At 43.7% G+C, this 25,410-nt stretch overlaps 1 protein-coding gene across 5 annotated transcripts in view; it reads left to right on the forward strand.

Annotated features, from left to right (window-relative positions):
• XPO7 (exportin 7) overlaps window positions 1–25,410 on the forward strand; it is a 77,559-nt gene that overhangs the window by 34,149 nt on the left and 18,000 nt on the right. For 4 of the 5 annotated variants that reach the window (XM_073325061.1, XM_073325060.2, XM_073325059.1 and 1 more), the window contains exons 5-16: window positions 2,779–2,945; window positions 6,138–6,230; window positions 10,805–10,909; window positions 13,316–13,481; window positions 14,523–14,596; window positions 16,723–16,842; window positions 18,016–18,162; window positions 19,426–19,598; window positions 20,226–20,419; window positions 21,537–21,642; window positions 22,973–23,108; window positions 24,543–24,616. In XM_073325061.1, coding sequence (XP_073181162.1) covers window positions 2,779–2,945; window positions 6,138–6,230; window positions 10,805–10,909; window positions 13,316–13,481; window positions 14,523–14,596; window positions 16,723–16,842; window positions 18,016–18,162; window positions 19,426–19,598; window positions 20,226–20,419; window positions 21,537–21,642; window positions 22,973–23,108; window positions 24,543–24,616 — 1,555 coding nt within the window. The remainder of the gene's footprint in view (window positions 1–2,778; window positions 2,946–6,137; window positions 6,231–10,804; window positions 10,910–13,315; window positions 13,482–14,522; window positions 14,597–16,722; window positions 16,843–18,015; window positions 18,163–19,425; window positions 19,599–20,225; window positions 20,420–21,536; window positions 21,643–22,972; window positions 23,109–24,542; window positions 24,617–25,410) is intronic. The other variant, XM_073325058.1, reaches the window with a different exon arrangement.

The raw sequence follows: 25,410 nt of genomic DNA on the forward strand, positions 1-25,410 counted from the left end.
GTCAGATAATCTTTTCCTATCCCAGAGACTACTGGGTTTGAATGCCAGATAGATAGGAGTTATCCAGGTTCAAAGTAATCACAAATGTGTGGTCTTACAATTGAACAAATTTTAAGATAGTAACTCAATTCTCTATAAATTAGGCTATTCATCTCCTAATTCCTTCTCTTCCCTACTTGTTCCTTATAGCAAGGGGTATCTTAATGAATCCAGTTATTAGGAAAGGTGATTATTTTGTATTTGCCCTTTTTTGTTCTTCTGCTTCGCCCGGGGCGGGGGAGAAGAAGGGAGGGATTTCTTTCTGTTCATTGTCTCCCAAGACATTGGAGACAGATACTGGCTAAAGTCTGCTTTTTGCCTGTGACCCAGTACAGGGATAACTTTCCTGTTCTCTTGTCTGTACGAAATTGCATTGAACTGAGACTGGTGAGCTTCGCAGCTCTGCTGCTATCAAAGGAGCTCAGCCACAGCTCTGATCCTAGTCAGTGCTAAAGAGTGGGCCAAGGTGGAAAGCAACTTGGAAAACCTAGAATTCTAGTAATCCAAGGCTGAAAGTAAACCCTGATTGTGACCACAGATTACTGTATGTTCTGTCTTTCCAGACAGTGATCTGTGCTAAGAGCAGGTCTGATTGCACTGATGCACTCCTTTTAGGGAAGGAAGGGAGAATGAATAGGACACTTGGGCAGTCTCTTCCAAGGATATAGACTCATAAACATTAACGTCAGAAGGGACTATCGTGATCATGTAGTCTGACCTCTTGCATATTGCAGGCCACAGAACATCACCCACCTACTCCTGTAATAGACCATAACCTCTGGCTGAGTTACCGAAGTCCTCAGATCATGATTTAAAGACTTCCAATTGGAGAGAATTCACCATTTACGCTAGTTTAAACCTGCAAGTGATGCATGCCCCATGCAGGAGAGGAAGGCAAAAAACAAAGGGTGTCTGCCAATCTGTTTAGGGGGAAAATTCCCTCCCAATGCCAAATATAGCAATCAGACCCTGAACATGTGTGCAAGCCCCATCGGACAGAGAATGGCAGATATAGTTTCAGAATTGAGAATGCTTTGTGGGACTCCGCTTGTCACTTGCAGTAGTTCCTGTGAGAGAGTCATTCTGATGGGATAGGGTAGAAGCCTATCTCTGACTAGTGTCTTGTTGGGAGAGTAACTATGGTATCTCCTTTTCTTTGTGTGGTAGTGACCGTAGGGATCTTCTTTGCCCAACTGGCAAAAGGTTTACTGTTCTGTAACAACATCTCTTATCAGGCCTTACAAACTTTCTACTCCTAACGCACTGCTTTCATAGTATGTGTGAGGTGTAAAATGGAAGCTTATGTCATATGGATCCTCATAATAGTTATGTGATGTATGCCCGGGTGATATTTAAAAAGTTGTTTGTATATACATACTGAAAATGTTTTAGAATCTGTCTCCCAGCCACGGTTGGCAAGCGGGTTTTGCCAGACAAGGGAAGTGGAATCACCTACCTCGTTTGTTTATATGTAATTCAAACGTTGTAAAGTCCAGCACAAAAGATGCCCCATTTACACATGAGAATCAACAGGAAAAATAGATCAAGGGGGGGGATGCAAAATAAACTTGGGGGGGGGGCACTTTGGCGCCAGCACACAAGGAAGTAAACCACATGCAGTCTTTCTGACTCTGAGGTATAAGAGAGAGAGGCACAAGGATCCCTCTTTTATCTTGCACTTGAGCGAGTGACGCTGCAGTGCAGTTGTATCAAAGAAAACAGGATCTCAACCAACCTTGGTTGAAATGCTGCAAGAAAGACCATAGGTGAGAAATTGCTCTAGACAAGTTCAGCCTGTTAAAGTTTAGTCTTAGCCTAGTGCAAGCATTTCATACTTTTCTTTTACTTGTAACCCGTTGTTTTTCTTGTCTGTGCAAACTGTGCCTTAAATCTTTCCCTTTGTTAATAAACTTACATTTGTTTTTACTATACATAGATTACAGTGCTGTGTTATGTTAGAGCTGATACTCAGCTGAATCAAACAAGCTAGTGTGTATGTACTGCTCACCTGGGAGTAGCGAACCTTTTAATTACTGTGAGTGTCCGGTGAGAGGGATCTTTTCAGGGTGGTTCGTGGCCTGGGGTGCACCTATTGTTAACCTGCAAGGCTGAGTAAGGGCTTGCAGAGCCCTGAGAAGTGTGTGAGAATGGCTGAAGGACTGACACCCAGCTACCACGCACAAGACTCTGTCACGCTGGATGCAGGAGTGGGATAGCAAGGTGACTTGCCATCTGGGGTCCCTAAGAAAGCGTGTCATCGGTGCTTTACCAAGCCAGAGTTAGTCAGCTTCTCCTTTCTCCCTGGACAACGGAATGCCCTGATGTTGGGGGAGCCTGTCCTGAGGGAAAGGTCCTTCAACCTTTCAGCAGTTCTTGCCAGACATGTTCTTACAAAGGACTGAATTCCTCTTCTAATACAAAATAACACACTTTTGGGTGGGAAGAGTCTGTTTTACATGAATACCCACCCACAATTTCATATCTCTAGAACCTCCAGACCCTTGGTGTATTGTATTGTGACTAGTCTGTCAAAAAAGACCTGAATAAAAGGTCAGTTATGGTTGTCTGGATACCATAACTGCATTTACATGCTTTCAACATGGTGATTTGTTTCCTGTGTTTCGATGTAAGCTGTATAAAGATATTTTTCCTAATGCAGATTCACAACCTTATGTTCAGCTTAACAGTCTCTTTGTCTAGGAATTTCCTTATTTTTATTCTTCTTTTTTTGTCTTGCAGGGAACTATGTGCTCAACTACCTTGCCACCAGGCCAAAGTTGGCAACTTTTGTAACGCAAGCACTAATTCAGTTATATGCCAGGATCACAAAGTTGGGCTGGTTTGACTGTCAGAAGGATGAATATGTCTTCAGAAATGTGATCACAGATGTCACAAGGTTTTTACAGGTCAGGGACACCTTTAAAAATAAAGTGGGGCGGGGGGAGAACCAAAAACCTGGTGTGATCGGAGTGTTCTTGTTGTGCATGAGTTGCCATATAATGCTCTGAGAACCAGGGCAAGTGTGTAGCTATTTTTCCACTTCCACTGCATTAGCTGTTGCTACTCAAGAGCTCTAGTATGTATGGCCTGTCAAAGTTGATAAATCTAAAAATCAACCTGTCTTGATAACTGTCCCATATGAGATTGTAAACCCTTCAGGATAGGGACTGTCATTTTGATTTCTGTAAAGTGCCTGGCACTCATGGTGTGCTATGTGACAGGGTCGGGCCAGATGGCTACAGGAGAGTAAGAGAAGGCCGATATATTAGCCCCAGGTTAAGTAGGTCCCTTTTCCCTGGGTAAGGTAACAGGGAAGGTTCCAGAACAATCAGCAACCTTCTGGAGACAATTAAGGCTGATTAGAACACCTGCAGCCAATCAAAAAGCTGGTAGAATCAATTAAGGCAGGCTAATCAGGGCACCTGGGTTTAAAAAGGAGGTCACTTCAGTTTGTGGTGCGCATGTAAGGAGCTGAGAGTGGAAATGCGGACTGTTGGAGGACTGAGGCGTAGAAGCATCCTCAGACACCAGGAGGAAGGTCCTATGGTGAGGATAAAGAAGGTGTTGGGAGGAGGCCATGGGGAAGTAGCCCAGGGAGTTGCAGCTGTCGCACAGCTGTTCCAGGAGGCACTCTAAACAGCTGCATTCCACAGGGCCCTGGGCTGGAACCCAGAGTAGAGGGTGGGTCCAGGTTCCCCCCCACCCCCCCAAAACATCCCAACTCCTGGTCAGACGCAGGAGGGGTCGACCTGGACTGTGGGTTCATGAAAACGACCAAACTGAGGGCTGTTGTGAAGCTCCAAAGTGAGCAAATCCACCAATAAGCGCAAGACCCACCAAAGGTAGAGGAGGAACTTTGTCACAACTGTAAGTATTAAATAATGTGGCAGAACTTTAGGATTCCAAGTATGTAATTCCTCTGTCAAAGCCCCAAATCCAAATGATTCATCCAAAATGAAAAGCAGGATGACTACCCATTAAACTGGGGATATGTGCACCTCACCTCACTTGCAGCTGCGTTACTGCGAGTGTGACAAATTGCCTGGTTTGTTTAAATACCAATCTTTTATATTAAGCCAGGACCATCAGGGCCTTTAATTTTGAATTTGGACCCTTTAGTATGGGAAAACTATCAGTTAATCAGTTTGGGTGTATCTGGGTTTTTTTTTTAGGTCATTAATTTTGGCTGTACCAACCTTGAGATCCTTTAAAATCCAACAGGGAGGAGAGGGGGTTATTTTTCATGCTCTGCCTGGGATTTCCTGGCAGCCATCAGAGTAGTACCGCTAAGAAAAGAGACTAAGCGTGGGGGAACCTCTCATTGCTCTGGCTGGCCGACATAGCTTCAGTGAAGAAGTGGAGAAAGACTGGCTACAGCTCATTGGCTGCAGAGTGCGAGATCTGAGTTGGTGTGTGACAAAGGAAGGTTTTAAAAGTATGTGTGATGTGGGGCGGTGGGTTATAGAAGATCTTCACAGATATTATGTGGAACATCGTGGCTTGACATATCTGTAGAAACATCCCATCCCATGATTATTAGCAAATATTTACACTGGGGTCTCAGGGTGCTATTCCAATCGTATAAACATGGTCAAAAGACAGTCCCTGCCCACAAGAGCGTAGCTTTACAGGCAGAAGATTGAATTTTTTCAGCAGTCCCAAACTGTGGGACTCTCTTCCAGACGAGCCTAGCATGGCATAAAATCGCACTGTTCTCACAACGCTCTCAATGCTGACTTTTTTTCTCCAATTTAACATTTTTAACAATCCAACTTCCACAAGGAAGTAGTAGTAAATAATCCCAGAGTCCATGGCTGCAGTGGGAGAAGAGGAAAGGAACTAGAGTGGGACTCTTATATTGTGATGGTGGGATTTATTTATTTGGATAGACAGTAGAATAGTATGATGAGTGTGAGGATCGTAAAATTTAAAAAGTGATATCTAGAAAATATTACAATGCCGAAGTGTTACACCTTTCCATAAACGGCTCAAACGATTTCTAGCTTTTTGAGACAATCCTGTTGCTTTTCTCTCAACTCCATCTCCTAAGGCATGTTGAAGACTGTATTTGGTTATCGGTCATGAGTTCAGCAAAGATTCCTGGCTATACAGCCGCATAGTATCATGTTAATGCTTGAGATCATTGTTCAAAACAGAGGCCTATGATTGTAGTCTCTTCCCCACCAAGTCTGCAGTGTGTTTAGACTCCTGCAAAGGGGATGAACTTAGTCTCGGATGAGAGAAGAAATTGGGACAGTTAGTGCAGGCGGGTGCTAACCAAAGTGGAGCTGGGGAGCCCCATCCAGTTACAGGAAGGGAACTCCTTGTGGCAAAAGAAGAGACCAGGGTAGCTCTTGTATGTGAAGTTAGTTGGTATGTAAAGTCTCCTTCCCAGTGAGCAGGTGTTTTGTATCAAGACTGCCAAAGACTGTAAGGGCTGTGGAGAATGAACTCCCTTGACTGCTAGAGGTGGGGCCTCATTGTCAGGAGTGAGATATTGATTGGGTGGTGGTTGGGGAAATTTTAATTGCCACTTCTCATGCTGCAGGAGTTCTGTGGCTCTAAGACTTCAGTTTTCAGAGCTGTCAGCTGGCAGCTTTCATGATAGCTAAGGTCTCAGTCCTGCAAAGATTTATGCACTTACTTAACTTTACCATTGATTTCAGTGGAACTAAATACTTGAAAGTAAGCACATATGTAAATCTTTGAAGAATCAGGGGTAAGTAGGCACCAAAAATGTGATTTAGAATAGATAGATAGATGAGCCATTAAATAACATGTGTATTTTTGTTTGAGCACTCCATAGAAATTGTTAGCTGCTGAGAAGTCTGGCAAACATATCAAATTGTAAATAATATGAATTTTTTTTTAAATGCATCTAAATATAGAACTCCTGGGTTTTTAAACACATTGTGCTTGAACATTTTCCAGTCACTGTTCTACGAGGACATTGCATACCTAGCCAAATATATCTTATTTACAGTGTGCAAGTACTTCCTTCTGCATGGCAGAAGGACTTCAGAATTACAGTGAAAACTGGCGAGAACAACCTGACACTGCTAATTCCTCCTCTTCTTCCCTCCAATCTCTCTCATCAGGATAGCGTAGAACACTGCATCATAGGAGTGACAATTCTGTCTCAGCTAACGAATGAAATTAATCAAGTAAGTGCTACAGCCTTCTTCAATGAAGTAAGTGTCCAATTTTCTCATTTGTATTGTTCTGCTGTGTGTGTGTGTGTTTGTGTGCTGATTTTTATTTTTTTGCTATCATGCGCTTTTGCGGTAAGATATTGATATTTCTTCTGATCTAAGGATTTCTTTGCCATCTCCTGCTCTTAGCATCTTATCTTCTCCAGTACCTGGATGTAATGCTCTATGATAAAAATGAAGCAACACTAAAATAGCAAATGGGTTCCTGCCCAGTACAATCTTGCCTGTAAGGATAAAGCCCCATAGCATGAATTAGCAAAGCATCATTAGCATCTTTTGTCCTCCATTCCTATGCATTTTTTTAACTTTGTGCATTCTCATTTTTAAAAAAATTCACAACCCTTTTTGCATTGTCAATCATTCCAATAACTTCTTCATGGGGATATAAATATAGAGTATAAACATAACAAATCTGGTAAATATTTTGAGTTCCTTTGCGAATACATAGCATGTAGCATGTTCAGTGTGCCTTACAAATACCAAGTGATCCTATTTCATACACTTTTTTGGTTTTGTTTTGGGGTTGTTTTTTGGGCGGGGAGGAGGGAGGGACTGACAGGGCAAAAAGGGACACAGAGGATAAGTAACTTGACCAAGTCTACATTTGAATTAGTGGCATAAGCAGGACTAGGATTCTGGAGTTCTTGTCTTTCAGGCCCATGGTCCAATTTCTGCTAGATCTTGCTTCCTCTCTGGTATTTATTTGAAAAGCTGGGGACTAGAGACATTAATTGGTCAAATCTAAGCATGAAGGAAATAATCATACACTCCTAAAGCCCAATTTATTTTCTAGCTGTGACTCCTTCAGACAGATTTTACTAGTGCATGTCAGACTGCCACCAGTCACCCCAAGGAGCAGTTTTCCTTGGGGACCCTTCTAGTTTAGATGAGAGAGATTATCTAGACTTTTGCTGAGAGGACCAATACTAATTAGTTTTGTTTTAGCCTTTTAAATTCTCATTAATATGGACACTAACTTTGCTTTTGCTAATACATGTGCAAACACTTGAAAACAACCCAGGCTTTGAAACTGAGAAATTCTACCATGGCGTTGAATAACTTAATTAAAAATGATTGTTTGCAGTCTGTTAGGTACAGGCAATATAGGCCAGAAATTTCCCATTTTGATGTCTAAAGCTGTGCAAAGCACCCACCGCTCTCACTGAAGTCAGTGAAGTTCAGCTTCTCTAAAAATCAGGACACTTTTTTTGTTTAGGAGCCTGCAAGCTCCCACCCTGCTCTGAACAGAATCTATTCCCACCCATTGTGTTTAGTCCAAATTTACCTCACTTCTTGGGATTTGGCTTCATTGGTTACTCAGACAACAAAGTAACTGTAAACTTGTGGCAGGACTTTCTCCTCCGCCTTGGATGCTTCTACAGTTTCCCTGCAGGAGACCTCTCTGCCTCAGACCTTTGTTCCCTGTGCCCAGAGAACCACTCCCACCTCCCTAATAATAAGGGCAAAAATAACAAGCCTGCAAGACACAGTGAATCAGTATATATTGATCAGCATCTCCCTGCAGGGTTCTAACACCTAACAGGAGAGGGGATCAACAAAAAAGTTCTGTCACCAGTTGTTTCCTAAATCCATATTTAAATCCCTAGCTGTAGGCAACAAAGCTAGAAAATTTTGGCCATAATTCATGAATCTCGTGTTTAAATATGTAAGAGAATAATTCTACCACAAAATACTATCTAAATACACTTTGGGTTAAAGACATCTTCCTGAAATTGCCACCACTTGCATTGCTAAAAGCACGCTCACTTGCAAGCAGTCACTGTGTTGGTATGTGCCAAATACAGTGGATGGTGATTTATTTGGGGTTTCATAACTATATAAATTTCAGATTCATTACCATGTAACTTGTATGGGTCTTTTTCTTAAAGTGAATTTGTGGTAACTTTTTTGTATATAAAAATATCTACACTAATCTAGCATTTTCTTTGTCCCAAAGATCTGTACAAACAATACACGTACTGAAATATTGCCTTCTCGAGTATAGGGAGAGGGTGAGCCAACTGGCTTGTGGCACAACACTGGAGAGCTGGGAAACTTACCAGCAACAGTGAAGCAAATCCTGACTCTTACAAAAAGTGCATGAGATCAGCAATGGGCATGCAGAGAATACAGGATGCCTGTTTTCCAGACCTCCTCTAATAGATAACTGATAGGCGAGAGATGAGAGGAATATCCAATGAGAGGAATATCCCAAGGGTCGGTCCTGGGGCCGGTTTTGTTCAATATCTTCATAAATGATCTGGAGGATGGTGTGGACTGCACCCTCAGCAAATTTGCGGATGATACTAAACTGGGAGGAGTGGTAGATACGCTGGAGGGGAGGGATAGGATACAGAAGGACCTAGACAAATTGGAGGATTGGGCCAAAAGAAATCTGATGAGGTTCAATAAGGATAAGTGCAGGGTCCTGCACTTAGGACGGAAGAACCCAATGCACAGCTACAGACTAGGGACCGAATGGCTAGGCAGCAGTTCTGCGGAAAAGGACCTAGGGGTGACTGTGGACGAGAAGCTGGATATGAGTCAGCAGTGTGCCCTTGTTGCCAAGAAGGCCAATGGCATTTTGGGATGTATAAGTAGGGGCATAGCGAGCAGATCGAGGGACGTGATCGTTCCCCTCTATTCGACATTGGTGAGGCCTCATCTGGAGTACTGTGTCCAGTTTTGGGCCCCACACTTCAAGAAGGATGTGGATAAATTGGAGAGAGTCCAGCGAAGGGCAACAAAAATGATTAGGGGACTGGAACACATGAGTTATGAGGAGAGGCTGAGGGAGCTGGGATTGTTTAGCCTGCAGAAGAGAAGAATGAGGGGGGATTTGATAGCTGCTTTCAACTACCTGAAAGGGGGTTCCAAAGAGGATGGCTCTAGACTGTTCTCAATGGTAGCAGATGACAGAACGAGGAGTAATGGTCTCAAGTTGCAGTGGGGAAGGTTTAGATTGGATATTAGGAAAAACTTTTTCACGAAGAGGGTGGTGAAACACTGGAATGCGTTACCTAGGGAGGTGGTAGAATCTCCTTCCTTAGAGGTTTTTAAGGTCAGGCTTGACAAAGCCCTGGCTGGGATGATTTAACTGGGAATTGGTCCTGCTTTGAGCAGGGGGTTGGACTAGATGACCTTCTGGGGTCCCTTCCAACCCTGATATTCTATGATTCTATGATCCGTTTAGTGGTTAGGGTGCTACCCTGGGACAGGGGAGAGGTAGGTTCAATTCTCTCCTCTTCCACAAACTGTGCGCGCCCTTGGGCGGGTGACTGTCTCTCTGTGCCTCTATGCCCCATCTGCACAATGGGGATAATGGCACTGCCCTGCCTCATGAGGGTGTTGTGAGGATAAATACAATAAAGGTTGTGAGGTGCTTGTATCCTACACTAACGGGGGCTGTATAAGATGGAAGGTGATCAGGTAGTGTATATGAATGAGGGTAACAAGCAGTAGTCTGTTAATGAAACTCTGAATGGAGAGGAGGTTTCAGGTTAAGTATGTGTCTATGTAGGCATTTAAGCCTTCTTTTCCCATGTACCATGAGTGATTGTAAGGGTGGGGGAAGAACATTTTACTTGCAGACCAAAAAGTAATTCACCATGGGCCTCTGGGGGAATAGATCATTTATTTTAATGCAGCTTTGCAATATTAAGAATTTTTAAAAAATCTCTGGTGCGAATACTGTAGTTTACTGTATTATATTCAGTGTTTAGAGCACATTTCTCAAATTAATATGTGCTTGTGGTATCCTATATCGAGCAACATCCACTTACTACTTCTCCTAACACACATGGCATACTTAATTGTCGTACAGCTACAGGTCCTGTACATGGGTTTAAAAACAAACGTGGCCAGATCCAAAGTGGCACCAATGCAAAGGCCTTCTTGTAACTTTCTGTTCATCCATGTATCTTGTCATTTGGCTCTCACTGTGACTGTGATTGGCTGGTGACAGAGGACTCTGCATCTGGCCAGCATTTTCATAGATGGGAGTGGAAAGAGTAAGGGGCAATCAGGAATGATTTAGTGGATCTAGTTTAAGTAGGTCAAGAACTGTTCCCCAAACTAGATATTGGGGACTTCTGAAAAATTTTACCGACATTCCATTTTCAAAAATGACTTAGACATTAACAATTAAATTGTTTTTGAAAATGGACTTTAGCCTCCTAAATCACTTAGGTACTGTTGAAAATTTTACCCTTAATCCTGCTTTAAAACCAGCTCAAGTAAACTTGGTTTTTGCTTGAGATGAAACTGTGTGTTTAAGCATTTTCGGAACATTGTTCTCACTTAGTACCCTAGACAGGTAATATAGTTTTATTAGCAGTTCAATAAAAAGTTAATGGCAGTACAGGAACCATTATTTTATGTTAATAGACTGTAATACAATTGGAGAACGTCCCTTCAGTTTAATCAACTGATGCAATGCAATTATGGGGGAGGAATGCCCTAGTGTGCCACTAATGTTTTATTAATAACATTCCTGTGAATTCTACTTGCCTTCCTATAAACTAGTCCTAAAAGTCGCTTGTGTCTCTACCCAGGCGGACACCACCCATCCCCTGACCAAGCACAGGAAAATAGCCTCTTCGTTCCGAGACTCGTCTTTATTTGATATCTTCACGCTTTCGTGTAACTTACTGAAACAGGTAGGGAGACTGCAGTTCTGGTCAAATGCCTGTATCAAACTTAGCAGTAAACGTCTTCCTGCTGTAACTTCATTGAAACTAGTCCTTTCTTTCTAGATGTGGCAGTTTTCCACACATCTGCCTTTAGCGAGATTTTCAGATTAGATTCCTACCTTTCACTTCATAACATCTCTGTACTGCAGAAGTGCTTAGCTGTTCATTTACAGGCAAGGTCATAGAACAGCCTGATTTTCCTATTAGGTAAGTCAGGCTCTGATTAAGGTTTTGTGTATTCACTTCGTTCAATACAAACCAAAGATAGAAATGTCATGACCTTTTTAAAATTTTCAAATGAAAACCCCTCGGATGGCGTATTTTCCCCCATTCCATACCAGGATAGCTATTCCTGTATAAAGCACTGTTTTATAGTGATATAATTGCGTTCCCACAAGAGGAATCGTACCACTTTTACTACACCGGTATAATTAAAGCAGGAACAACATTCTAATATAGACATGGCCCTTGTCTGGATTGTTAGGTCTTGCAAAAATTCCTTTGTGCTGCTGAGCAGCTGTACAAAAGGAAGGTTAATGGCCCTGCCACCTTTCCCAGAGTATGCAGTCTGAAGGGAGCCTTGAATTCGTGGTTTCCCAGGTATAAAGTGAAGAAGGAAAAGGTATGTGTAGTTTGGTGTGAATTCTAGAGGCAGAGGTCCAAGGCAAGTGCTTTTTGGAATAGGGCATCAGTGGTTTACCAAAGGTTTTTCTGCAAGAGACAGTTGCCTTAGGCAGTTTGTTACCACCTCTATTCAAGAACATAGCAATTGTGTATGTTTTTGTAAGAAAAGAAATTACACTGATAAAATCCTGACTCCACACCTGGTTTCTCTTCCAAATAAGAAATGGATCTACAGGGTCCCAAGATCCATTCAAAGTGGCAACATCCCGTTGGACCGTGATCACAACTAGTGTTGTGCCAGTGTGTGAAAATTGGGAAATAACACTGCATAGAAATAGCGTGAAATTCACCAGTTTAGTTTTACCCTTCAAACTGAGTGCAGTATTAAAGTAAACAAACTGCATAAAGGGTGAAAAACAAGTTTCACTTGGAAAAACCTTTCAGACTGAATAATCTCTAGTCCTGCTAGTCATACAGGTAAAGAGTTTGGGTTTAACAAGATTTGTTTATCTTGCCTTTATCCCTTTTAATGTTACCATGGATTCATAACTAAAACTAAAATATTACCTAGAAAACTCTTGTATGTGACATATGCCTGCATGATTTATTTGTGATTTGTCCCTCAAGATGAAATGAAACTTGGAGGCTTGAATGACATGACTCATTGGGGATACAGCCTCCAGTTTTATGTATCTTTACCTCTCAGTCATCCCGCTTTTGTTTCCCTGGATGCCCCCATGCCCCAATTTTAAGGACAAATTGTGATGTTTTCTTTTATCCTATTTAATGTCCTCATTTTCCTGTGACTAATGCCCATTACCCCAGTTATTCCTTTATCTGTTTGGCAGCTTGCACAAGCTCCTGTGTATAAAACCAGATGTTTCCAGGGTGATCCTCCAATGACTCTAGTTGGTTTCCCTTGGAGGGAGCAAGGGATTGGGCTGCTAGGAGCTAATGATTATGTCTATATCACTGTCATAAAACAGTGCAATTAAGCAGTCATTGAAGAACAGTGCCATCTAGTAGACATTCTGGAGTGGCTGTGGCAGACAATTCCAACTATCAGTGAAACAGTATAGTGGGTCCCATTGCAACTGACCAGATCAGTTTGTGGCAGATTTAGGGTAGAAGAAGTTTAGTTTCTCTATGAAAAGCATAGAGCAAATGTGCAAAGCACAGGCCTTCTAGTTTGTCTCCAGACTCCAGACCTATGTGCTGCTATAAAACAGCTATGAGCTGATCTAGCATCATGAACCCACTAATCACCTTGTGTTGCTTCAGAATCGTTGTATCTAGTCCCAGAGCTTTGAATCTGGAGTAGGGTTTATCCAGATTGTTTGTGCAACATAGTGAATGCACTTGTTTCCCTACCGGAGAGTGTGATGGAGTAACAGGAGCCTCTGCTGATAAATGCATGTCAACCAGATAGTGTGTTTCCTGTGTTCTACCCAACTGAGAAATTTCCTAATCTGATGGATCTTCCAGAATAATTACTGGCTGGCAAGCATTGTTGCTGAGTGAAAAGGAAGCACTGTCCACCCTCTTTATGTAAGGACTAAAAAGCCAAATACAGATTCTTTGTTGTAAAAGTATGGGGCACCAGGGATATTTAGCGTGTTGTCTGAGGTGGTGTCTCAGCCTTGTCATGAAGGTGGCATGTGATACCTACGGATGTCCCCGCCTGTTGAAGTGCAATTGTGCTCCTGGCTCAGCCACCGCATTGTTCTTTTTATCCACTGTGTTCTGTAGGCTTCAGGGAAGAACCTGAACTTGAATGATGAAAGCCAGCACGGCCTGCTCATGCAGCTACTCAAGCTCACACACAATTGCCTGAACTTTGATTTCATTGGCACATCAACAGATGAGTCCTCAGATGATCTCTGTACAGTGCAGATTCCAACCAGTTGGAGATCAGGTAATGCTCCAGGGGGGAAGGGGAAGCAGGCGTACCTTCTTCAGTGTGCCAAATGGCTGGCCAAGGCTCTGTCTACCACAGTGCTACTCAAAGTGGTGGTCTGCGAGCCATCAGCTGCCAGTCTGCGCGCACACTGGGGGGAAAAATGCCGGTCCCCCACATCAGATAGCTTGAGAAGCACTGGTCTACAGTATATAAATAGACCTATGTGTCAGGAAACCAGGTGTACAGCCCTGTTGTCCACTAACCTGATTACAGATGTGATTCTTTTTGCTAGTAAAGGCTGGTCCGAAAGCACACAAGCACCCTTCCTCCTGGCCCTTCAATCCTATGCTATGTGAACTTCAGAAATCACAAATTTGGCTTGTGTGGACCGCTCAATTTTTTTTTCAGTACACTTCTCGTAGAAGGGAAGAAAAGAAGCCAGAAAGGAGCCCTGTCAGTTCTGAAATCCAGAGCTTCTCTCATGCCACTCGCTTTAAAAATGGGATTCCCTGACTAGACAATTGTCAAGACAATGTTGCACTACTTGGCAGTACTTCTGCACTTGTCACTTAAGGATATAACGGTTGTACTGCGTCACACCAATGGTCGGTCTAGCCTAGCATCCTGTCTCTGAGAGTGGCTAGTGCCAGATGCTTCAGAAGGAATTAAAACAACAGGGCTACTCTGAGTGATATGTGCCCTGTCATCCAGTCCCAGCTTCTGGCAGGGGCAGGGCTTAGGGACACCTGGAGCAGTGTCCATCCTTGACCTCCTCCTGGTCCTTAGCAGTCATTCTGCAGTCACAGATTGCTTCTTTTAAATGCCCTGCTCTATTTCTCTAGCTTAATATGTGTATTCTGGAAGAGGAGGCTCTGGAATATAGCACTATAAGTCTTTGAAAGCATTTCCGTAATGTAATCTCTTCTAGCATAAAGAATGTGCATGCTTTTGTAGTTTTGGGCAGACAAGCATAAAAGTGTCTTTGTAAGCAAAGTACTCCACAGAATGCAATAATGCAGATGTCCACAGTAAGGTGCTCCTTTCTGTCTGTTTCAGCATTCTTGGATTCCTCGACCCTACAGTTGTTTTTTGACCTGTATCATTCCATTCCTCCATCGTTTTCACCTCTGGTGAGTTCAGAGTTCATGGTTCTTATGACCCCTAATATCAGAAAGCATTTACAGCACAGGGAGAGCCATATCTAAGGACTTCATTGGTATATGAGCCTGAGATATTGGCCTTTTGATTAAAATGATGTAAAATATACGTTCAGAACAGTTGCTTATTTTGATAATATAGTATTATCCCATAAAGACCAAAGGGCAGCTGTGCCAAGCTCTTTAGTGTTGATAGTTTTGGTACCTCCAGGGGTTTTTGGAGTGGATTAAGAAGCAGTCCTCATTTGTATGAAATACTGCTACTCCTGCCCTTCTTTTGCCCCTTCCATTTGAGAATCTCAAAGTGCTGTAAGTGAATGAAGCCTCCCAACTGCCCGTGAGGGAGCTAGGTGATGGTATGACCATTTTGTAGGTGGGGAAAGCTACTCGGAGAGTTGAAATGACTTGCCTAAAATCACACAGCACGTCTGCGGCAAAGCTGGAGGTAGAAGCCAAGAGCCTGACCCCTAGTCCCATTCTCTTTCCACTGGACAAGACTGTTTCACCACATGGTGAAAGGGTCAATAGCATCAGCCCAAGTAACGGAGTCACGTGATTGGATGTTTTCTTTTAAAATACTGTCTGCCAACCAGCAACCAGGTGATCCAATAACAGAGTGAGCCAGTGCATGGAGTTGCTCACTCTGTGGCTGGACTCAATGTGCGTAAAGCATTCAAATCTAGGAAACCTCTCTTATGCTGGCCAGTCAGCAAGAATCACACCCAAAGATGTTTCTCAGTTGGAAGTTGCTCTGATCTGTGTGCGTCTGTGGTATGGTAGGAAGCAGAATCTGCAAATGCCCTTCAGGTGCTGTTCAGGGAGAAGCCCAGCAAAGCATTAAACATCTTTGCTCCAGAAATCTTAAAAATTGGCTATCACCAGTGCTGGTCATTACAGGCAAAGAAAGGAAGGAAGGAAGGGGAGAAACTTGCATAGTTTGCCTATTGGTAGATTGTTTCCCTTAAAAGCACTAAATATTTCAGCATGGGGTAAAACTGGACCAGTTGCTTATATAGGCACTTAAATACTGTGGGCTAAATATTTTTCCTAGTTAACGTAGACGCATGCTGCAATGGAAACACTTCTTAACTGGCTGGAAAAGGGAGGATCTTTCTTCAAAAGGATGTTTCTAGGAGAGGTAGGACAGAGCTGGTCACTTCATTATATAGTGCTAGCCAAGCCTGAGATTTAAGCCTCAAATAATTGAGAGAGTTAAAGAACAAGTGTCACTGTTAAGCAGAAATCTAAAACAATTAAGCCAGTAATTGCTCTGAGCTTTGATCATTAAAAGTGTGAGCAAGCAAGAACCAGAGGGGCTTTAACAGCAGAGCAGGTAGCTATTCGGCTGGTTGCAGGAATCAGGGCTTGCCTCAGTGCAAAGAGTCTATAATTAATTTGCTTCTAATGTTCCTGAAGTTCATAATACCATTGAGTAGTGTGGTAATGGATTCATTTGCATAACTGCATCCTTGAAATCTGCCTTCAGCTTAAATGTAATAGAGGCTGAGATGGAAGTGCTTTAACTTAAATGTGCATCTTGCCATTCTTCCTTCTCTCATATTTTCCCTAGACCATGTTAAACTCTTGTATGGAGAGGCTGGCAGGCTTTCCTCCCACTGCCAGTATTTTTCAAGTCAGCCTTTGTTTACACACAATAGCAGATGACACGAGTCAGATAAGAGGGCACAACCTGCATTTTTGCTTTCACCATTTGGGGAAATCCTTTTTCTCTGTCACCACATGACAACACAGTGGAGACTGTAACATAGTAATGGAGTTTAAGGCTTGAAGGGCCTTCCTAAAGCTGGGTGTTCATTGAGCCATGAAGCTGGAGAGATGATCCCTGTATAATGTAGTCTCTTAATCCCTCCTGCTTGTTTCCACTGGATGTCTCCTATTTTTCTCTTTTCATAGAGAGAATGTTTGGAGGTAGTTTCGTTTTAAAACCACCCTTTGAACTATAGCAGCTGAGTTTGATTGCTAAGGAGTATCGTGAACACTTGAATGAACTACTCTCTCTGGAAAGGGAAGCAACTCCTCAAACTATTCCCTTCAGTCTGAATAAAATCTTTCCACTTTATTCCTTTTGCTTCCTTTAGGTCTTGTCCTGCTTAGTCCAGATAGCTTCTGTCCGCAGATCCCTTTTTAACAATGCAGAGAGAGCAAAGTTCCTGTCTCATCTCGTTGATGGCGTTAAACGAATACTGGAAAACCCCCAGGTGAGCATATCAGAAGCCAGGTATTTCTTAGTGCTCTTTCTCTACTGCAATTGCCACATTTGTTTCCAAAAACTACTCTTCTGTCAGGGGACCCTCTTTCAACCTGGCACGCCAATATTCACCACTGTCATGTAATTAGGATATGTTTTGTACAAAGTATGCCTTGTGAGGTATCATTCTAAAAATCTTGATCTGAGAGACATTAATATCTCATTGGATTGCATGTACCCCAGTTCCACCCTGGGGGGAACCCGTCACACGCCCATTACAAAAAAAATGTAGAGGAAGATGATGGGAGATCAGAGAAGAGCAACTAAAATGTTTGTTGAACTAAATATGTATAGTTCATTTAAGTGGGAGACTAAAGGTAAAGGAGAGAATAATGGTCAGAGGTGAAGGTTTAAAAAGTGTAAACCCCAGGGATGGAAGAGAATTGTTTAGTGTAGTATGTAGGGCTAGAACCAGACAAAGCGGGATGAAATTTAGGCTAAATATATGGTAAACTTCACAGCACTGATATCAGTAAGGCTTGGGAGACTAATGGTGGGGTTTACTCCACTGCAGAACAGAGAAGTGAGACTTTCACTGGACAAAACTGCTGAAAATATGCTTATGGGAACAATCTTACACTGGCCAAGGAAGAAAGACTAGATGATTTTAATGTCTGTCGTCTTTAACTTCTTTCCTCTAGTCTCCTGCTCCCAATCACTTAAATATCACTTACCTGTGTTGGAAGAAGCTAAGCCTTCCTTTTATTGAGAATGATACTTGAGCCTTGTGGTTTAAACCTTGTGTAGTTTGCGAATGTGAATTAAGTGTGTTACAGGCTGGTGTTTTGGGTGCCAGACATTAGACATGTTCCAAGGCCTGCCATAAACGGTAGGGTTTCATTTTAGCCGGTGATCTGTACTATGTGGCTTTGAGAGATCATACTTTGCACTTGCATGTAAGGATTTCCAAGCAATTTAGAGGTGGGCAAGCCCTACCCCTTTTTTAGAAATGGGGGAGCTGAGGCACGGAGTGATAAAATAACTTGCCAAATCACGCAGTGAGTCAGTGGCAGAGTTGGGAATAAAAGCCAGGTCTCCAGACTCCCATTCCTATGCTCAAAAACACTAGACAGTGCTACCTGTCTCATGATTTGACATACTGTTTGTTCTCTTCCTCCCCAAGAGTTTGTCAGACCCAAACAATTACCATGAGTTCTGCAGGTTGCTGGCTCGATTAAAAAGCAACTATCAACTGGGAGAGCTGGTGAAGGTGGAAAACTACCCTGAGGTCATCCGACTTATTGCCAACTTCACCGTGACCAGCCTACAGGTGGGAACTCATTGCATTTGGCCTTGTTGGCACTTCTCAAAGTGGAGGAGTTCCCCTTCTTGCATTTACTTTGCAGTGGCTATGCCAATTTGTCAGGCCCAATGGCAACAAGACTGCAGCATCCACACAGGCTTTGTAACAGGAGAGTCTGGCTGTGCAATATTGACCATACCATGAACTCTGGCTGCAAAACCCATGAGGGGAGGGTTGTAGTTACAGCTCTGGAGTTTTTCCCATGTCCAATCAGTAGCAACTGCTGAGTCACGGTTATTTTAGTGTAATGTATCAACCCATTATTAAAATGTAGTGTAGAGGGTGGTTCTACTGCTAATACCATCAATATCACGCAAAGGTTCCCTCTGTGTTTTCTGCTGCTGTGCAGCATACAACTACATCGCTGTACAAAATAAAATGGTATTTTAAAAATTCTTCCATGGTAACTACTGCAAACTGGTAGGCTTGATCTGCAGACAATTGGGGGGGGGGGGGGGTGTAGTTTTTAGAAATATCAAATGTTGTTAAGATTTGTGAATTCAGGGGAATTTCAGTATTGCCTTTATGTAATGTAAATGTCAATAACTCTGCATATTACTGTGCAGCTGTGTAACTTCCCTTTAGGACAGAATTGGTTTTCTTATGTAGGAGTCCAGCAGCAGTGGCTGGACCAGGCCACCAAAATGACTTCAAGAAAAACCTGTTTTAACCCAGGTCTCCAGAATTGAAAGTCTAGTGCAGCGGTTTGACAGTCCTCCTCTTGGGGCTTTCCCTGAGCTGTGGAAGGTGTGTACCACTGAAGGGACTGAGCATAGGGAGCCACGATAGAGATGGAGTTCAGCAGATGATGACTCTTGTACTGCCATGTATGTTTTCCTCACTACACTCCAATGCTAAGATGAATGAGGCGAGAAAGCAACAAGACGGGTGCTAGGATTGAGGGAGGGCACCAAGGTTCCCTATCTAACCCTGCAAGCTTGTATTTACAGACCTGCACTGGGAGCTGAAGGCTTCAGCTCGGCTAAATCACATGAAAGTCATTTTGGAGTATCTCTGGCTTTTTTGCTGAACAGTTCTCTTCCTTAGGCACTCCTGGAATTTGGATGCTGACTTAAATTCAGTGCTATATAGGAAAATGAAGCATTAAAGCATCCTGTAAAGCCTCTGAATAGCTGCTCTCCCACTGGCAAGCCACTCAAGACAAATGTGACATTCTGCATGATCCTAAATTCACTGGCTTTCTTCCTTTCTCTATCTTGGTACCTGTAGCACTGGGAGTTTGCACCAAACAGCGTACATTATCTGCTAAGCCTTTGGCAGCGGCTGGCAGCATCAGTGCCATATGTTAAAGCCACAGAGCCTCATATGCTAGAAACATACACTCCAGAGGTCACGAAAGCTTACATCACGTCCAGGCTGGAGTCTGTGCACATCATACTGAGGTAAGGGAAGCCTAGAGATACATGAACAGTTCTACACAGTGCCTGAAGCACATAAGGGAAAATCTTGCAGGGGTCTTTGGCTTTAGATGTATAAGCAAATAGAGTATTGACGCTGGCCCCAGGATGTTTTGCTTTGGTTGTCAATGGAGTGTCTCAGGAGAGATGTCAAAATCAGATGTGCCATCCTTGTATATTGTAGTATATTTTAATTAAAGTTAATTTATTAGATGGAAGAAACTAAAGCACAAGGACAACCGGATGCCTCAATACTTGGCATTTTTTAAACAGGTAAAGTGCTGTGTTCTAAAGCCCTGGACAAATATTGTCTTAAGCCTGCAATAAGAACTTACTCATTGCAGGTTGTAATGGCCCTTCCAATTCTATTAGTTAGTTCTGTGCCCATAAAACAAGAGGACACTATTGATGATCACTTGGTTGTATTACGTCAGTCTGTGCAATGCTCCACCATGACAGCTACCAGAGGCAAAGGTTCAGAAGATGATCAGATTTTAAAAATAGCCATATGCCTAGGAGAGGGGTCTTCCATGATGGAAATAAGCTTGTGTTGTGGGTTAGGCTAGCACTGGTATTAAAGTTCCTTTATAATGCTGTTTTCTCCCCATGCAGAGATGGGTTGGAAGATCCACTAGACGACACTGGCCTTGTGCAACAGCAGTTAGATCAGCTGTCCACCATTGGTCGGTGTGAGTATGAAAAGACCTGTGCTCTCCTCGTACAGCTCTTTGACCAGGCGGCCCAGACTTTCCAGGAGCTGCTACAGAGCGCCACTGCCAGCCCCATGGACATCGCAGTGCAGGAAGGTGAGTGCACTCCCAAGAACAGTGGCCAGGGAGCCCTGATCAGTTTGCCCCTTCCCAAAAAAAACAAAAAACCTACAACTCCAAAAGCCCGTTTTCCTAATGGAATCATATCAGGAGAGATCCAGTCCTACAAGCAGTCCCTTGAGGATATGGGCATGTGGCTTGGGCATTCAGCCTGGTCTATGCACAGATTTTGTACAGGTATAATGATTTCAGTTAGAGGGGTGGGTTTTTTACCTATTATAGTTACACAGATATAACCCCACGTCCCGTTTGGGAAAAAGTTACTCCAATAAAAATGTATCCACACTGGGCGGGCCTTGGGCTGCTTTACTATACTGCTGTAATTAAATCATTACCACTTCAGATGATTAGGACTTGAGTATCTGTCATATCAGCCTTGTGAGCTTTCAGAGAATAAGTGCTCCTCTTTGAGCATACAGTAATGTTTCCAAAAGTCTACAGACTCTGGTCTTGTATTAAAGGAATTTCCTGGGGTGAGGGTGATCTTATGTTGTGAGCACACTGCCGCTAGAAATGATGCTCTGAAGCAATCAGACTGCAGTTCTGATCCTGCAAATTGTACATAATTTCCACTACATGGAAAAACAGGTAATACTGGCGTAACTTTAGCTTCTTGATCAGAGGCAATAGCTTAGCTGCGGGGGGAGTGGGGCAGCGGCCACTCCCCCGCCCAGCACAAGTGGAGCCTTTTTAAATTTTTGGCACCTTTTTAAATTTTACTCACCTGGCGGCGCTCCGGGTCTTCAGCGGCACTTCTGTGTCAGGTCCTTCACTCGCTCCGGTTTTCGGTGGCGGGGGAGGGGTCCTTCAGTGTTGCCGAAGACCAGAGCGAGTGAAGGACCCAATGCAGAAGTGCCGCTGAAGACCCAGAGCGCTGGCGGGTGAGCATAAGTGGGTGGTGCCTTTTTATCTCCGCTCCCCCTGTTTTCTCCACCTGGCTACGCCACTGATCAGAGGACTAAAATATGCTCTTTTAAGAAATCTTTCTTCATGAACCCTGGCTTTGCCAGAGAAAAACCCAAAGAATCCCTTTTTCTCTCTCTACCATGTGGCCTGTGAAGTGTTTGTTTCTGATGTCCTCTGTTGGCTTCAGGGCGCCTGACATGGCTCGTTTATATCATCGGGGCAGTGATTGGTGGCAGGGTTTCATTCGCCAGCACAGATGAGCAGGATGCGATGGACGGCGAATTGGTTTGTCGGTAGGAATGTTGAATGCTTTCTAGCTGCGCTATGTTCCATTCTTGTGGCTGCATGGTAGTAATTCTCCTTGTGGCTTTAAGTGTTCTCCCTTCCCTCTTCTCTTCTTACTAAAAATAACTGGATGGAATTGGCCCTCGAACAAAGACATTGATAGCACTGGCTAGACCCACTGAGCAAACTTCTGTTGGGATTTGTCTAAACCTGGATGTCTGCAGAGGTGTTTGGCAAGGGAGCCAAATAAACATGGGGGACAGTATGTAAGGGTGGAATTTTTCCTATTTTTTAAATGCCCACTGCAGAGTAGAACCCAGTGCATTTCAGAACTGTAAGCCTTCTGTTAGCACAGTTGCTGATTTATTTGGTATAGGTAATTAATATGCAGTTTATGGCTCTTAAACAACCCTAAGCTGAGCAAAATTCCGTGTGGAACATAAGCTAATTCTGCTTCTCTTGGATCAAGAGGACTGAATCTGAGAATTTATGGAAGTTGGCTGTGTGATAACTGTTGTTAATGAGGAACTGTAAATCGAGCACTAGCTTCTCCTGCGGTTGGTGCATTACTGGAGGGAAGATATGAGACCTCAACCATTTTGAGCTGCCCTCTGTTTATGTTATACACAAGAGACTTTCTCATATTAGTCTGTTTACTTTGATCTTTTCTCTCCCTATTAGTTTTGGGCCACCTTCCAAAAAAGAGTTGTCCTTTGCTTCCCCGCCCCCCCATGGGTTTATAACCTCAGTCAGTGAAAACCTTTCTTACCCCAGTAGATCATTCATGGGCATTATCCACAAGCCCTACATGGCTATAACAAAAATCAGTGGGGGATGGAGGTGCCCACTTAAATGCCTCTTCAGTCTTGTAGTGAGAGCTGGAGGCTTCTGCTCAGGGGGTATCTTGGAGAACATACTGAACTTCGGCATTTGATAAGCTCTGTAGGGGGTGAAAATTCCCCTCTGTGTGGAGGGCAGGCACCAAGGCCTGTGTCTCCTCTCCTTTTCCCCTCCCCACCCCCTGCCCGTATCTTAAGTGGGACTAAAGTGGTGCATAGGCCTTCTGCTGGCTCCTCCGCATAAGGGAGCGGGGGGCTTGACTCTTGGTCGTCTACTTTAGTTTAAGGTAATGTCATTCCTGTGTTTCGATCACTCTTGGCCCACCATGCCACCTCCTAGAGAGCAAAAAGGGGTTCTCAGCCATACGCAGATTCGAAATGATACCAGCTGCCTGAAATCACTTTTCTGCTCACCCTTGTCAGTCTTCAGGCAGGCTGGTATTTCTTGTCCTCCTAGAGTGGTTGGTAGATCTGTTGCTTCTTCTTTCCCTCCCTTCAGGGTATTGCAGTTGATGAACCTGACAGACTCTCGCCTGGCACAGGCTGGGAACGAGAAACTGGAGCTTGCCATGCTGAGCTTCTTTGAGCAGTTCCGAAAGATCTACATTGGAGACCAGGTGCAGAAATCCTCCAAGGTAATTCCCTCTACCATGCAGCCTTGAGGCATTGCTGGCTACCATAATGTCTTCACATCTTTTGGCATATGAGCTGCTAGACCTTAATCTGCTCTTGTCTTGAAAGAAAAAGCTTGTTAGAAGCCCCCATCCTTCCTGCCTTCTACATACCCAGTCTTACAATGATAGCTTCAGCAGTGCAGCTTTGGCGCTGCTTGTCAGTAAGATAATGTCTGATTAGGGCACTAACCTAGGACTTAGGAGACCTGGGGTTCATATCTCTGCTCCACCGCAGGCTTCCTTAGGCAAGTCACTTAGCTTCTCTGTACCTCAGTTCCCCATCTGTACAATGGGAGTTAATAGCCCTGCCCTACTTCACAGGGGTGACATGAGGGGGAAAATGCATTAGGATCTGAATGCCTCGAAGTGTTTAGGGTAATGGGGGGCCATATAAGTATCTGAGAGGTGTTAGGGCTGGGTAGGGTTCAGATACTTCGTTAAAACCTACTGGAATTTTTTCCAGACATTCTGAAAAACCCCTAGCCTTTGCACTGATTTGAAACATGGTACGTTGGCTGCCTAAAAGGGCAGTTTTTGCAGACAAGGAAGGGTTTATGGAAGTGGGCCTTTCTCACTTTTTCTGCTGTGTGTTCTCTCATAAGATACACTGGAAGTTAACATTGGTGTACTTGGAGCTTAAAGTAGCCCAGGAAAAGGGAGTTGAGAGAAACTATGCCATTTTTATTCCAAAAATTGACACTCAGCCATTCTGATGGCGATACTGAATTATGGGCTCAGGGGCACGGATTAAAGCACCAGGGTGACACTCTTGCTTCTGAAGGTGCAGAGGGCTTAGGAGTGTTTGAGAGTGGGGCTAGATCACAGGGATATGAGTGCGGAGTTCATTGCTTCTTTGTACTCGTTGCTGTCAGCAGAGAAACCGCGTTAGTATTGCAGCTATTGGAATCCCCCTTCTGAGAAAGAAAGTGAATGCCCAGATTTTGTATACAGCATCTGTAGCTGCTGTGAGCCTGGCTGGGGATAAACTTTGCTAGAATGAAAAGGAGGATTGAAAAATCTTACAGGTCAACAACGTTTTCTTCTCTTGTTTGACCTGTTACCCCACGTAGCATATCAGTCTGAGTAAGAATGTGAGTGCCTCAGGGCAGGAACCTTCTCTTGGTGGTCTTGAAAAGCATGAACTAGACAGATCCCTGTCAGTGCTGCATGGAGCGGGGAAGAAAATGAATAAGAGCTATCGTGTCTCTTCATAAATGTGGGTCGTGGATCAAATGCTCTCCATGCTTAACTGCTCGGAGGCCCTAGTTCTCAGGGAAATGAAATAGCTATTTTTAAACTCAGGCTGCATCCCCAGTAGAGTCCCAGCCTCTTACAGCGAAAGTATCACTAATTCCATTGGCTTCTTTTTAACTTGCGTTGCTCTGTTCCTTCCAGCTATACCGCCGTCTCTCTGAGGTCCTGGGATTGAATGACGAGACCATGGTCCTGAGTGTCTTCATAGGGAAAATGTAAGTATTTCTGCTTGCAGTCATCAGGGATCCCAGGGTTCACTTGAAAGTGTAACTGGGACAACTTCAATGTAAGACAGTGTTGTTCAGACTGAGAAAGTAACCTCTGGCTATTCGAGAGAATTATAGGCTGTGGCCAGGGGCTTAGGTCCTGTGCGGCATCCAGGATTATTTATCCGTCATGGAATCTAGCCTGGGCCATGGAGACACACAAATGTAATACCCTGCCAGCTACACCAGGATGATGGATTCTCATTCCAGTGCCCACTTAATCCGCTGTCTGACATCATTGTTCCACGGAGCAGTCTTAGCTTTCGTGTGCTGCCACACCATTATTGCCGATCACAAGCCAAGAAAGCCCTGTGGGGAAGGGGACTGCTCTCTCCAAGGTGTTCTTTTCAAATAGCAGAACTCCGTACAAAAGTAGTGCCAGTACCATTCTAAAAACTCTTCCACTTTAGCAGACTGCTCCCTCCTTGGCTAGTTGCTTGGAAGCTGCCTCCAGATTGAACATGTCAATTGGGTTTTGTCGTGTCTTTTTGGCAGTCACCATTAGAATTTTCACCACTTCAGTAGCTCCAAGGCTGAAGCCCAGTGCCGTGCGCCTGGATGCACATGGCCACCGGCTTTCCACACACCATTTTTGCCTTGGTGTGCATGGTGCCTGTCCACTCTTGCGCACCTGAGCTGCACATCCACAAGGGGTTAAATGGCTCTCCTGGAAGAAGCAAGGGCTACTAGAATTCTGCAGCTGACAGTGGATGGTGCAGGTGCAGAATTGCATACGTCTGCAT

This window comes from Lepidochelys kempii, chromosome 26, assembly GCF_965140285.1.
Source record: "Lepidochelys kempii isolate rLepKem1 chromosome 26, rLepKem1.hap1, whole genome shotgun sequence".
Taxonomy (NCBI): Eukaryota; Metazoa; Chordata; order Testudines; family Cheloniidae; genus Lepidochelys; species Lepidochelys kempii.